Source organism: Chaetodon auriga, chromosome 2 (genome assembly GCF_051107435.1).
Source record: "Chaetodon auriga isolate fChaAug3 chromosome 2, fChaAug3.hap1, whole genome shotgun sequence".
In the NCBI taxonomy this organism is placed as follows: Eukaryota; Metazoa; Chordata; class Actinopteri; order Chaetodontiformes; family Chaetodontidae; genus Chaetodon; species Chaetodon auriga.
In genome coordinates this window covers 25,524,622-25,539,072 of record NC_135075.1, presented here as the reverse complement: position 1 = coordinate 25,539,072, position 14,451 = coordinate 25,524,622, and the positions used below count along the sequence as shown (strand labels likewise).

The 14,451-nt window shown below is 43.3% G+C and overlaps 1 protein-coding gene across 3 annotated transcripts in view; it reads left to right on the top strand.

The window, feature by feature from the left end:
- The window catches only part of arhgef10la (Rho guanine nucleotide exchange factor (GEF) 10-like a), a 105,405-nt gene that overhangs the window by 75,649 nt on the left and 15,305 nt on the right, over positions 1 to 14,451 (top strand). For all 3 annotated transcript variants that reach the window (XM_076743138.1, XM_076743146.1, XM_076743154.1), the window contains 4 exons: positions 3,115 to 3,201; positions 8,197 to 8,411; positions 9,286 to 9,443; positions 11,759 to 11,901. In XM_076743138.1, coding sequence (XP_076599253.1) covers positions 3,115 to 3,201; positions 8,197 to 8,411; positions 9,286 to 9,443; positions 11,759 to 11,901 — 603 coding nt within the window. The remainder of the gene's footprint in view (positions 1 to 3,114; positions 3,202 to 8,196; positions 8,412 to 9,285; positions 9,444 to 11,758; positions 11,902 to 14,451) is intronic.

The following is a 14,451-nucleotide window of genomic DNA, read 5'->3' as shown; positions in this document are numbered from 1 at the left end:
TAAGCATGGAGGAAGCCAGACAATGCGATGCTGCCTGCACCGTGGCCTGTCATCGACATTATGGGCCCCTGGTGGATATGAGGCATGGGCCCTGTTTGAATAGCAGTTGTCACAAATCTGATATGTGGTAAATCCCTCCATATATCTGAGGGCAGATTTCACAGTGCTTACAGAGGAATATGGCTCTAGGAAAAACAGTGCACCTGAGTAGCCTTGGGAAGTGAAACACCATTAATTGGATTTGGGGAAGTCATCCTTTCGAAGGGGACACCTCTCTGACAGTCTGACAGCCAAGAGCATGAATCCTTAAAACTTTTCCCTGTCATATTAGGCCACTACCAACAACCACACTACCTTACATCTGTTGACGTACAGAGCCAAGACGGTGTGTAACCAGGTGAAAAATGTCACGGTAAATGGTCCCATGTATTCTGCAGGAATGGATGTAATTACACACATTTTACATTTATCTCCCAGAAAAGCAATGGATGCTCCTCTGCTAACCATTGCCACCTGGATCCAGCATATGGGCTGGCGCCCTCTTGGGATAATGGGTGGGGCGGACTCTGTGATGACCATTGGGTCATCGGTAACCAGCAGCTGGGAGGCCGCCCTCTCATTCCATCAACAAATCTCGCTTTAATTAGCTCACCTGCCCGTTTCCTCCCTTTTCCTCCCCGCGCTCCCCGAAGTCCTCCCGTCAAATCTCCCTCAGCCGGCTTGCAGACTCACCTTCCTCTCTCATCCTGCCTCCACACCTGGGAACAGCCTCAGCCCCTCAGCTCGATACCTACAGTTCCACAGATCCGCGCACACAAACTGTGCTATAAAGCAGAATGACCATTGACTTGGAGAAAGCTTGGATCGCATTGATTTTTAAATGGTGCCTCACTGATACCTTATTAGCATTGGGATCACCACTGATATGGTCATCGCTGAAGACCCACATGTCCTTTGTGCCTGTCGATATAATTTGCACATTCAGAAGTGGAAATGATCTCACAGGCTTTGTTGTTACACTCACCCGAGCTCTTTCCATTGGCTCTTTAAAGAGGTTCAATAAGTGGCCCTGTGGTTTACTGTATTGATCATAGTCACTGTTTGCACTTAAATGGGAGCACAATCTATCCTCGCCTTGGTATCCTCGTGTCCTGTCAGCCCTGCGAGCCATTCTCATACAAAATGTTGTTTCAGTCCAAACTGAGAATATGTTTCATGCTAATTATTGTATGATTGTGTGGATTTAAATAATAAGGGAATTCCCTATAAGGGAAGTGCTGTTTAGCATTTTTGTGCGTAATAGGATGTCATTAGCAAATAACTGATTATTTGTCAAATATCCCAAAATGAGATCTCCTCTTTATACCGCAATCAGTTTACAGAAGTAGGCGTCAATTTTTGAAAGTGGTTGATGTCTCATTATGGAACAAGTCTCTCCATTTACACATCAGCTCTTTATCTGAGTGATCCCAGTGCACGTTCCTGCCTTTGAATACACTGTGAAGCCTCTGTTCTGATAGAGTGGATGGATCCCGCTAGCATTGCCAGTCCGACTCTGGAGAGTGCTAACATACAAAGCAATCTAGGTCTGGGAAGATTGGCCTACGATGCTTGCCAGTCTCAGGTGACTGATAAAATCCAACCACCATCGAACTGCCAGACCGTCCGTTATAGTGCTCCGGTCCCTCTGGTCCACCGCCACTCTCTCTCTCTTAACCACAGGGCTTCCATATGGACACCTATTATGGCTGCCGCTTAATTACCTATCAAAAATCATTTCAGTGCACTTGACGGAGGGCTGGCAGAAGGGGAGAGGCAAAAAAAACGACAGAGGAAAAAGAACCGGCGTTAAAAAAAAAAAGAGTGAGAAATGGGAAAGTAGGACTGAGAGATTGATAGAGAGGACGAGCCGTGAATCTGTGTGGTGAATTTGAATGGGTGGAGACGTGGACGGGGGGGGGTGGAGGAATAGCTGTAGTGCAGTGCAGATGGGAAAGCAGCGATCTGGCCGCGATCCTGTTTTTTGTTTCATGTTTACAAACACACACAACAAGAGAGAAGAGGGGGAGGGTCCCGGCCAGGGGAGGCTATAAATTACAAGTGATTGATGCTCGCCGCCGTGGAGGACGACAGTTAAAGACATGCGGTACTCATCGCTGACCCTCTCTTCACTCCCTCCTCCCCATCTCAAACCCACCAGCTCACCCACTCCGCACACCACCGCCACCCTAACAACACACAATTAGCTGTTCTGTCTGCCACATGGCCCACCCTTAGCGGTTATACACCAAAATAATAATCATTTCCTACCAGACAGACTGCTGGTTAGAAGAGCAGCTTTCACCACAGGGGGGTTGATGCATTAGCCACAGGCTCTGTGCTGTAAATGTCAACCTCCATCAGTCCGTTTCAGGCAAACAGTTCTGCTATATGTCCAAGGAATATCGATTTCTTTTCCCTTTTTCGAAGATATTGGCTCTTTTTATTGATAATAAAAGTCGGACAACCTCCTCGGTTCAGGACTTCATTCTTCTGGACCCTTGAAAGCGGACAGCATGGTTACTAAAATAACTAGAACTCAAGGTAACTTCATTAGCTTAAACATTAATTATATGAAATTAAGAATTGGGTACAGAAAGCTAAAACTAGGCCAGAGCCTTAATGTTTGCCTCTAATAATAGCTGTCATTTGATCCTGGCATTAGTAGTAGAGAGCGGTTTAAAATGTAACACCTGCAGGCTTTTGCTTTTTCAATACAGCGTTTTCACGTCTGTCAAAACAGGAAATGATGTGAAATTGTAAGACGAGTCCTCAGGTATTTAGGAAATTCTGTTAATAACTGATATATATAATGTATGTATTCAACGACAGCTTGTAACGTGGGTGGAACGCCATCAGCCCCCACGCAGCCTGACAAAGGTCTTGCAGATGGCAGAGGTGAAGTACTTTGTTGTTAGCAGGAGTTTTGGTTTCGCATGTATCCTCATGAAAAGTGAGCAGCCAGTACCGCAAAGGTATTATTTACGACTGCATCAAAAGAGTAAAATCAAAAAATAATGTTGCTGCATCGATCCGTGATACATATTAAATCAATGTTCATTTCGTTCCTTGTAGCTCGAAGCTGCCCTCCACAATCCTGTCCACTGTGCGGTGTTGGGCTTCTCTGCAGCGAGCACCTCCTTACCTCAAGGCTACCTCTGGGTGAGTAGTGTGTCGCTTACACACACACACACACACACACACACACGCTTGTGTGTATGCACACCGACGCCATCAGGGGGGCGTCTGTGGCTCGGGAGGCAGAGCGAGTCACCCCTGGGTCAGTTGGTGTTATGAAGTGCTTCGACTGGTCAGTAGACTCGACAAGTGCTATATAACTGCTATATTTTCAGTCCATTTACCATTTATATACACACTCAATTGAATGCCAAAGAACTAAAACCAATGATAAGGCAAAATAATGCACATTTTACACTTGCTGATGATTTTAGCAGAATTACCATGGCTGTTTAAGTGACCTTCTATATTCTGCTCTCATCCATTAAAACCCAAAAAACTAAGAATGGGACATGCACCATTTCTCTCTGTAAAATACCGCCAGGAAACTGTGAATTAATTCAGCATAAAGGCCGGTGGTAGGTAGCTGCTGTAGAGTGCTTTATGGTGACTGGGGCCACATCACAATCCCTGGACTTCAGAGACTAAACAACAGATGCAAAGATACTATTAATCTTTATGTTTCCACTTTTGTTCCAGCTCCTTTTTGGAGATGGCGTGTAATTTATCAGGTAATCCTATTTCTACCTAAAAGGTGGCCGAGTCAAGTGTCGGCCCTCCAAGACACAGAATGCAGCTCAGTGTCTCGGGCTTAATTGTATTGGAGGTGCTATTCAAAAGAGGACTGGATGCTCACTCAGATGGGGAAATTAAGATATTATGGAGGTGGCCTTCAGGGCTCTGTGGTATCAGTGTGTGAAGGGGCAAAGGCCGCTCTGACCCTCATTTTCTCCCCAGGCTTCGGCCTCCCACGCCACACTCTCGTTAAAAGGTTTACATTTACATTTAAATTTACGCCCACGTACGTTCATGCACAGTAAGCCCTTAACTGCTTCAGCGGTTACCTGTAGTGATGAAGTTCGTTTTTAAAGCCTAAGTCATGTCTCATGTCTGTCAAATCAAGTGTCAAGTCCAATCCCACAGTCCTTTGCAAATCCATATGAAGTCACAAGTCTTCAACATAAATTTCAAATTAAGAGCCAAGTCCTTCAGGGAAAAGCGACTGAATTTAACCTGTTAAGCTGCACCTGCTCCTGCTGCTGTCCCATTATTCCGTTCATATGCTCATTTTTGTTTCAGCTACTGTTTTATTTTGATGTCCTTTTTAGTTTGACACTACACTTTCAGTTTCGCTGGTCGACTTTTCAGATGTGAAGTTCTTTGCACTTTTTTCTGGCCATTGAAGTAACGTGGCATTTGAAAATGTTCCTTTCCTTTCAATTAGATAGGACTAATAATCAAATAAATCATGCGTGTGACCATAAGACTGGCCTCCTTAATCTTCATGGTTTGGGGATTTTACCAGATCAAAGCTCAACAACTCAAATCTTCAGAGAGTCGAGTCAAACTTAAATTTCAAGTAACATTTTTGTGACGTTCCCAGCTTCAGTCCAAGTCGTCTTTTCATGGCAGTAATTTTCAAGAAGTAGGTTTCCTTCAAAAGACACAAGAGTCTGGATCTGAATCGTCAGCGTTTGTTTCTTTACTTTGTTTTCCACTGTAGAAAGTACTCCCTCCCTGTAGCCAGGACTCTCAGCTGATCATCACACGCACTTCTTTGATACTGAAAAAAGTCTTGTTCAGAAATCGAAGTCAAGGTATCGGGACTGTAACGCAGCCCTCGCTCTGCGGTGTTTTCACGTCAACGACTCAGCTCGACAGAAGTGATACCAGAAAATGGAAAACGAAAGAAGAGGGAGTGGAGCCGAGCCGAGCCGAGCCGAGCTGAGCCGTACCACACGGTGGAAAAGGCCTATTAGGTTTCACTGAGACGGAGCATTGCTCAGTAAACAATAAACATTCAGCTCTTTACTGAATTATAATTACGTTTCTGGATTTGGAGGCAGTCACAGTTGATATTCTCCACTTTTATATTCATATAACATATAACTCTCCATATTATTGCTGCATTGACACAAAACAGAGAAAAGAAGACGAGTGATAATCAAAACGGACCATGCTCATTGCAAGTAACTATGTAAGTAACTAACAACAAGTATTTAAGAGCAAAAAAACAAAATCAGCAAGCTTCAAAGTTTAGAAATTAGTCACTTGATCATCTGTTAACATAACTAATGAAGGGCTGAATATATGTGGGTTAGTATCTGCAGTGGACGGCTCGATAACGTCTTTCTTGTCCGTTGAGCAGCACTTGGTCCGTGAATGTTTTTCCATACATTCAGTTTAGTGTCTAGTCAGATTAGTTCTGTTAAAACCTTCTAGATTATACCTGTTGCGTCTTTCAAGAACATTTTGTTCCTCTGGTTTCCGTACATCTTGTGCGTATGTCCGGTATGTTTTCGTGACATCCGTTTAATTCCACCGGTGTCACATACGTCCACATTACAGAGTTGATTTTTTTGAATGAACTGCAGTTCACTTAGTTCATTTCAATAACTGTCAAATATCTGCCTGCAGAGACCCAAGGACTGTGGCTCCTTTATGTGTGACTACTATCTGTAATAAAGTCTCAAATGACATCAAGCTCGGAGGTCTTTCACTCAAGGGTTGAAATTTGCAGCAGAAAACTCTCGGCGTGAATGAAATTGGAATCTCAAGAGCAAATTGACTTAGTAGTACATTTCTCCTTACTCAGAAGTTCTGGTAACCAACCTTGTAAACAGGACAAGCAGCTCCATGAGCATTAGGCACATCTGACCTTCCTCCAGCACAGTCGGTGTAACATACTGTACAGGACAACATGTAACCAAAGCAAAAGGAAACTGCTATCCACTGAAAAATAATAGTGAAGGCCTGCGGACCCAGCAAGAATAATTAGTGACTGAGCGTTCCCGCCCCCAGTTGGTTCTACCTCCCTGGCAGGCTTGTCAAATAAGGGATGACACTAATCATGTTAAAGTGAGATGGGCCATGGGGATTTCTGTGTGCTTTGATCAGGGTAATGACATTGTGTCTAATCAGCCTGATACTCCAGTGTTTCCCTGTTGGCCTTCACCTTCTTTGTCCCACTTTACCCAACACCCTGCTCCTAACTCTGCCGTAATGTGCCTGCTCTTATTCAGGAAGTTGGAATTCTTAGTGTCGACGATGGGAAACTTGAATTGCATCGGTTTTGGAGTACATCAACAATCTGGTGACCCATGGTTTTGGCTTCTTAATGTGGCGAATACAATTAAGCAGAGTGTGCTATCATGACCATTCTCCCACGCTTCCTCACAGCATCCAGAGCAATCTAATTAATGCTGGCAGAGCATTTACTGTTTGGGAAGTTTTTGTTTCTCCCAAGCTGAGAGGAGGAATCTGTCCAGGGCACGACTCCAGATATCTATTTCTCTAAATAAGTAGTGATGACTTTGTCAGGACACAGTATTTGCACTGGATATCGGGCGAGGAGAGCAATAGGGGGAGAGGGGGGGCCGGGGTAGAACCGTAAAGAGGTAGAGGAAGTGTTTATTGACAGGGATAGTGGTGATGGTGGTGTGAGGAGGGGTTTGGAAGGTACAGATGGATGCGTAAATGTATAAATTGTGAAGGAGTCTGGGTGAGGGGGGCCTTGCCTCTGGTCCTGGTTACACAGAGTCACTTGAAGCCGTGTTTTTTCAGGCTCCTCGCTGCAAGATAAGTCCTTCTTGTCTTTTTTTCACCCTGTGCAACAGACCATTATTTGTTCTGGCTCATTCTCAAGAGCCCACAGGATCGCTCCTGTCCAGATTCTGCACGCTGATACAAATCAAACAAATGATTGCATGCAAATAAGGGTGAGTGTGGAGGAGAAGAGCTAAAGACTATATTTAGCTCATGTCACATTCACACGATGTGATTCATACAGAGAATAAATCTTCTGTGTCGAGCCGCGAGCAGCCCTGCTTCTTTTCCAAGAAGGACATTGTATTTTGTGCGGACATCCAGCTAGGCCTCACGCAGGAGTAATGAATGAAATTGTGTTGAAAACCCACAGCGACACTTTAATTGTTTGGGAATGGGAGCAGTGCCACCTTAATTGGAGTTGCAGCAGAGATAGGTTGGAGGGCTCCTGCTGTCTTCGTTTTCTCAGCATTGGCACCGACAGGCTTACACAAAGGCCAATATGAATGTGGTACATAGGAAATGAAGACACTCAGCCTGTGGGGCGTGATTCGCCTTGGAAGCTCGTTATGATTGGTGGACCTCTTTTGATAACATCTGATCTTGCTTTCTTGTTTGTTAGGCAGGTTTTTTTTGTGCTCGCTCCACAAAGGGACGGACGTCTACAGGCGTTGAACGGCAGAAACTTCCAAATTGAGCCATTGAAAGCTCCCAGCTGTCTGTGTTTGCGTGCTTGTGTTTACTTCTTGAACAGGACTGAGAGCCTTTCAGTCTTTCAGTGTGACCTTGGACATGTTAATATCAGATGTCAGTTTAATTAATTGAAAATTATTTTATTTTTATCATGAACTGACTCCAGCAACAGATCAGTCACTTGATCTTGTTAACTCATAAAAAAAAAAAAAAAAAAAAAAAAAAACCCTAATTGTTAAGCAACTCATAGCCTTTCAGCGACTCAGGAGAGCCCCTCTGCTCTTGGGTGATGAAAAGATCGCAGAGTTTTAAGAATTGTTTGATGTGCTGGAGATGACATTGTGAATCCGTTACATAATGTGTTTAAAATTCTAAGTGATATTCAAAAACAGCGAGCGAGGAACTACAAACGACAAGGTCTGAAAGGATAATTGATTTGAACTTTTCTGAAATCTAAATTGCTGACAGGTAGAGACTGTTTAACCAATGACATGTCATCCTCTGGCGTCCACAGTTTGATTAAGCCAGTGAACACAATGCAAGCGATTTCAGGGCGACTGGCCTCGTTTTGCTCTCTGCTCAGCAGAATAGTTTATTACCCTCGGCATTATGATCCAGTCCGTTGGTACAGCTTAACATGGGGTCTCGACCTTTTTCAACCATGTTTTTTTCTCCCTACAGGTGGCTGGTGGAGGCGAAGCTTCCCACGGGCAGGTAGAGATATTTTCCCTCAACAGGCCCTTGCCGAGGGCTGTAAAGAGCCTGCAGGTCGGCTCTGCTGTCCGATGTCTGGAATATGTGCCGGAACCTTCTCCCAACGAGGAAGCGGAGGCCGGAGTCCACAAGGCGCCCTCAGGGATTGGCGCCAACATTTGTGTTGGATCGGACGATGGGCGGTGAGAGACTGATATCAGAGAAAACAGCAGAGAAAAAAAGAGAAACAAGCTTTTGTGTTGATATCGAAGGAGGTAAAATTATTAAATTAGATTTTTTTTTTTTCCAAAAAGCACAAATATAAAGGTAAGAACACAAATGCTTGTCTTCTGTTGCGAAATAATATCCGGTATTATCCTTTGTTACGGTCCCTTGAGATTTCCAGCAGTATAGATTTGCTTGTCAATATTTCATCAAAGCAGGAAATCAGAGTTGATGCCCCAACACAGCGTCAATACTGCTACTGCTGCTGAGATCACTGTTTCATTTTCAAATCCAATAAACCTTCTGATCCCCACTGCGTGTAACAGAGGAGGGGTTTAATCTCACTCTCCTGTCATAGCTACAGTCAACCTTTTGTTTGTGTTTTTATTTTCAAACTGAATATTCTTGGATTGCAGATCCACTCATTGCATTACTTTATGCAATATTCATTTATTTATTTTCATTTAGTCGTTTCTGTAAGTACCTTAATCATATGTTGGCAGTTTTTTTATGCTGACTCATTCCTGTGTCTGTGCAGGGAAAAAGCAAAAAACATACATTGAAATAAAAAAAACTATTTCAGCATTTTAACACACTCGAAAGACTGTCAGCTGCTTCCTCTCAGACGGAGAGAAACAAACAGCGATGTGCATTTGTCATTCTGAAGAAGACAACTAAGATGCAGCAAAGTTCAGATGGCATTTCAAACATGAGAAAGACAGAGTGGTTGCACACACACAATGCTTTACTCCAAAGTGCACTGCTAAATCAAACTGCATGAAAACGAGGCGCTCTGTCATTTCAAATGACACTCATTTATCATGTTGGCTTGTGCTGCTTTTGTTCTTCCAGCGTACTGGTCTACGGCAGTGTGGACACTGCAGCACAATGCCTATTGACCCTCCATAACCCAGAGGGCTGCCCTGTGCTGTGCCTGAAGCACTCCTCTCGCTTCCTGTTTGCAGGCCTGCGGAACGGGACCATGATGGTTTATGGAAAAAGAAACAGTGGTAAGGTGCCTCCAAGGTTGCTTTGTTTTCAGACTGATGGCGTTTGTTTTTGTTGCCTGTTGGTTGCTGTTTTCAGCGTGTGGGAACGTATAACTGCCGTTGGTGCTTTTTTAAATCTGTGTTGGTAGAGTCTGGTAAGATATGATGAAGAATTAATGCAAAACTAATTAAAAATCAACACATATCTCAAGACAACACATATTTAAAAACATTTTTTTATATCATGCATGTCTTGTAGATTCAGTAAATGAGGCCCATCATTGTGATTGTGTGTGAATTCCAGCATTTACTATATATGTTAGTTTCCACCAATGCAATACAAACACAATTAGACGAACATGGTGCATTAATTTCACAATAAATTACATTTATAATACTTGTGTTGATTATTCACTGATATGAGGTTGTCCAATGTTTCATATCCCTTTTGCTTTTGTAGCTGGGAACCTGCGTGTCAGCCTCTGTCCTAATGAGATGTGACGTGAAATGGACTGAAAAGTTTTTATTTAACTTCTAATGGCTGCTGTTATTCAACAAAGGATTTTTTCCTACAGTGAAACAATTAGCACAAATGAGTTTTAATGTTTTCATGCATTATAAATTTCTAAAACAGCTCTGTGGTAAACATCCATTGTGTTCAATATTAGAGTTATGTGTCATGTGTGATTAATTAAACCAGATTAAGTGAACCCATTTTCAGAATGAGAGCACTTGGAAAATTCTGTAAATTCTGGACTTCCTTTCAAACGGCTGCCTTAAAATCACTTTCCCGTCATGCTATATGCTATCCCATCTCTACTGATTCTCACACCCGCTGTTAGTATGAAAATAACACTTCACCATGTGGTAGATGGCATGCCATGTTTAGTCAGGCATTGCACAAGGCCAGAGGGGGCTTAACACCATCTCAGCAGTGGTTTGCAGTCTTCACAGCCAGCGGGAGCACAATAGCTCTATCACCAGGTTCTTCTTACCTGGCCACAGTATGTCAGTGTGTCTGCCTTCCTCCTGTGCTCCTCTCTCCTCCCAAGCAGAAAGGATGATTAATTACACCAAGCTGCTGCATGCCGATTAAATATTACTATTCATGTTTTGTATATAAAAAAAAAAGGACAGGAGAAAAGCTCTGGAGGGTGCCGGGGAATGTTTGCAGATTCGGCACATCTGTTAAAAGATTTATGCCCTTGACTAGCATGCTGCTGTCTAAAAACACGTCGGCAACAGCCAGGAAACGCCAAGGCTTTAGTTGAGACTTCTATCAAAAGGCGTAGAAATACACGGAACACATTGTTGCTCGGTGAATAATGTGTTCCAGCTATCCTCACCGAGATATGCACATCAGACATCATGTCGGCTTACAATGAAAATATTCTGCAGGATGAGGCAGAGAAGTTTGGTTTGCTGCGACAAGTCAGGCCCCCCTCTGTGTTAAAGAGGGAGAAACGGCAGCGTGGCTTTGCTTAGCGCAAGGGGGCCGGAGGGACATTTACAAGAGTGAATACTGAAAAGGTGGAAAAATGACCTTTATAACATGCCAAGCAATTAACCTGTGGAAGTCAGAAGGCATTGTAAAGCTATTCTGCTATGAAAGGCAGAAATAAACAACTCAAAATGTTAATTAAATGGCTGGGTGCACTCCCTTCCCTAATTTTGCTTCATTAACGCACAGCAAAGGAAATGCTTATGCAATTCACTTTATAATGTGCTTCTGTGGTAGCTGCAACGTGTGCCCCGTGATTAAAGCTCAGAGAAAAAAGGTCTGCTTCATTTTCACACTGATGGAGCAAAAGGAGAGAGCAAGACAGCAAGAGAGAGAACTGATGATAAAGAAGTTGGAAAGTGGATTAAAGTGTAGACCACTTATTAGCATGTGGGTGGCAAGGGTACAAACATTGTGCTGCACAGTGTGTGGCGATTCAGATGGAAGTTCACAGACTTTATTTAGTCAACCTGCTGTACGTTTTCTCTCACATGGCTTTTTTTTTTTTTCATTAGACTGAAAGAAAACAAGCCTGCACTGTGAGCCCTCTTCACTGATGCCTTAGTAATTGCTCAGCAACATTAGATAGCTTTAAGAGTATTTTTAAAGTAAACACCATGCTAACTTGCTGTGGTACAAGTGGGAAGAATTGAATTTAATTGCCTCGCTCAATGTGACAGTGTTCAAAAAGAAGAGGTGCATGTGTTCAGTTTATTAATATAACTGTAGGCTAGCTGTGATAATAGCCAGTGAGTTTAAGGATTTCGATTTCTTGGTTGTAGTTTTGAGCAGTGCGTTTGGTTTTTGTTCAGGTTTTTTGTTTCGTTTTTTTCAGATGACCTTTGGGACCCTGACTCCTGCAGATGTGTAAGCCTGGGCTCAGAACCAGTGCGAACACTGTTGGTGTTAGATGACTCAGTGTGGGCAAGCTGCGGGAACTCTGTCACAGTCATGGACATCTCCAGCTTCACCACTCAGGTAAATAACTAAATCATTGCTGGGCACATAGTGTTGCAGTTTACCTTGTTACTAAACAAATAAATGGGCAACAGGTTTTCATCACAGCATCAAATGGCCACCACCTGAGCAACTTCTCAGGAGTCTGCATTATTTATCTGGATATTTCTTCTTAACGGGGGGAAAATATACAAGCAATGAACAAAACTGCATTAGAAATTTTCATATGGACAGTTGATAGAGATACTGTCGCTCCATCAGTTCACAAAAGGTCAAATACACTGTTGAAATTCTCAAAACTTGCATCATTTACAAGAATACATGCTCACTGGATTGGAGTGGATTATTATAATTGTATATAAACACCCTTTATAGCATCCATGCCCTGAAGACTGCAAAAAATAATTTCAATGTGCATTGAAAGTGTGTGTTTTTATTTTATTTATTTATTTATTTATTTTGCTTATCCAGTCATCATAGCAAGCATTTTGGTTCAACTGGATGGAAATAATTCAGGTGGTCATGTTGTCTGACATACATTGCAAAATCCATCAGTGATACATCCATCCATTTTCTGGGTCGCTGCAGCAGGCAAAGAGCAGACAAGCAATTCTGAAGTCACCAAACTGGACACTTTCCTCCCCCGGGTGCGCCTTGAGATCCTATCCATGTGTATCACAAACAGAATTGGTGACAAGGGACAACCCCGGCAGAGCCCAACACCCACTGAAAACGTTCTCGCTCCGGTTATGTAAGGACAGCGTGTCTTGTAGCAACGGCCCTCGCACCCTTTGCTCGTGCAGTACCCTCCACAGGACTCCCTGGGGGGCACAGGCGGAAGCCTTCTCCAAGCCCACAAAATACATGTAGACCCGATGGGCAGACTCCCATGAGTCCTGCAGTAGCTCTTCAGGGGTAAAGAGCAGGGTCACTGTTTCATGACCAGGACGGAATCTGTATTACTCCTCCTGGATTTGAGGTGTGGACCCTCCTTTCCAGCAATTTGGCATAAGCTTTCCCAGGGAGTCTGAACAGCATGGAGCATAGCTTTTGGTCCACCTTTTAAAAATGGGATCCACTACTGTGGTCTGCGATTCTGCAGACGCTGTCCCTGACGTCCACATGACTTTGAAGAGGCCTATCAACCAAGACAATCCAACAATGTCCAGAGTGTTTAGAATCTCAGCATGAGTCTCATTCACACCTGGCCCTTTTCCACTGAGCAGTCTTAACTTCCTCACTGACCTCACTGATATGGGTTTGGTTTACAGGAGTCTTCAAACTGTGCCTCCTTCACAGAGGAGGACCTTCAGGAGTTCCTCAAAGTGCTCCTTCCACTGCTCAACAGTAACCCTAATCAGGGTCAGCAGTTCTTGTCTGCTGAACAAACCCTGAACCAAGTCCAACTTTCCCTTTGAGTGAGTGGTTTGCCAGAACTTCCTTGAGGCCAATCAAAATTCTTTCTCCATAGCTTCACTGGGTGACCATCAACAACCTTCTGACACCAGCTCCTAGCAGCTGCCGCCGCTCTGAACATGGCCCTCTCAGATTCCATACCCCCCCTCATGTCACGTTTGAGTTTACATGGTTTAGAAATTACCTGCTGCTCAAACATGGTATTTATTACGACCAATTCATGACAATGGACCTGACCCCAATGCCCATTGGGCCCATCACCCACAGGGCGGTGGCTCCACAAAGCTTTTTCCTGATGGGGCCCAACGAGTCAAAGCCCGTCCACTAGATTCTTGCTGGGGAGCTTCCCTCCCAGGCCTGGCTCTCCCATTTCAGAGATATTATAGTGTATGTTGAATACAGTGTCCTTACAGTTCATAGAGTAAAACAATGCTTGTGTTGTATTTATTATTTCGATAATATTTTGCAACAAGATTATGATATTTAGCAGTTTAAAGGCTCTTGTTTGAAACAGTTGTCTTACCAGAATGAGCTTCAAGGAAATTCATTTTATTTCTTTGATCCCGACTGTCAAGGTCATCTCCAGCCACATGGCCAGCTGATAGATATTCTCAGTCTTCACTAAAACACAGTTTGAAGACCTAAATGGATGCTGTCATAAGTGAAACTGCTAGACAAAGTGTTTTTTTTTTTCATTATTTATTTGTTTTGTTGTTTTCGTAGCATTTGAGGAAATTTTCCTCTCCTTTCATTTTCTGAAAAAGATTTATGCACACAGCCTCAGAGAGCCAGCTCTCTAATCTGTGATGTCATCAAGATTTACTGCCTGGAGCTGCTGCATGGACAACAATTCAAACCCTTTGTAGATTCATACAATGTTTGTTGGAGCTCTCGCACACAAATAAGCTTCATTTTGCTCATTTAGCACTCTGACTTATGGTTTGGGAATGTGCAGCATTATCTCCAGAAAACCATCCTGGGTGTTGTCTCTGTCATGCTTTCCATTTTGGTGTTGTCATTCCCCAAGGTGTTCATCTATACAGTGTGTCATTAGAGGTGTACAAGAGAGACGCTTCTCCGGCTGCAGTAGACAATAAAGAATGACAGAAAACAAACTCGTCTGGGTAATGTTAAAGGGACATTGTGGTATTTTTC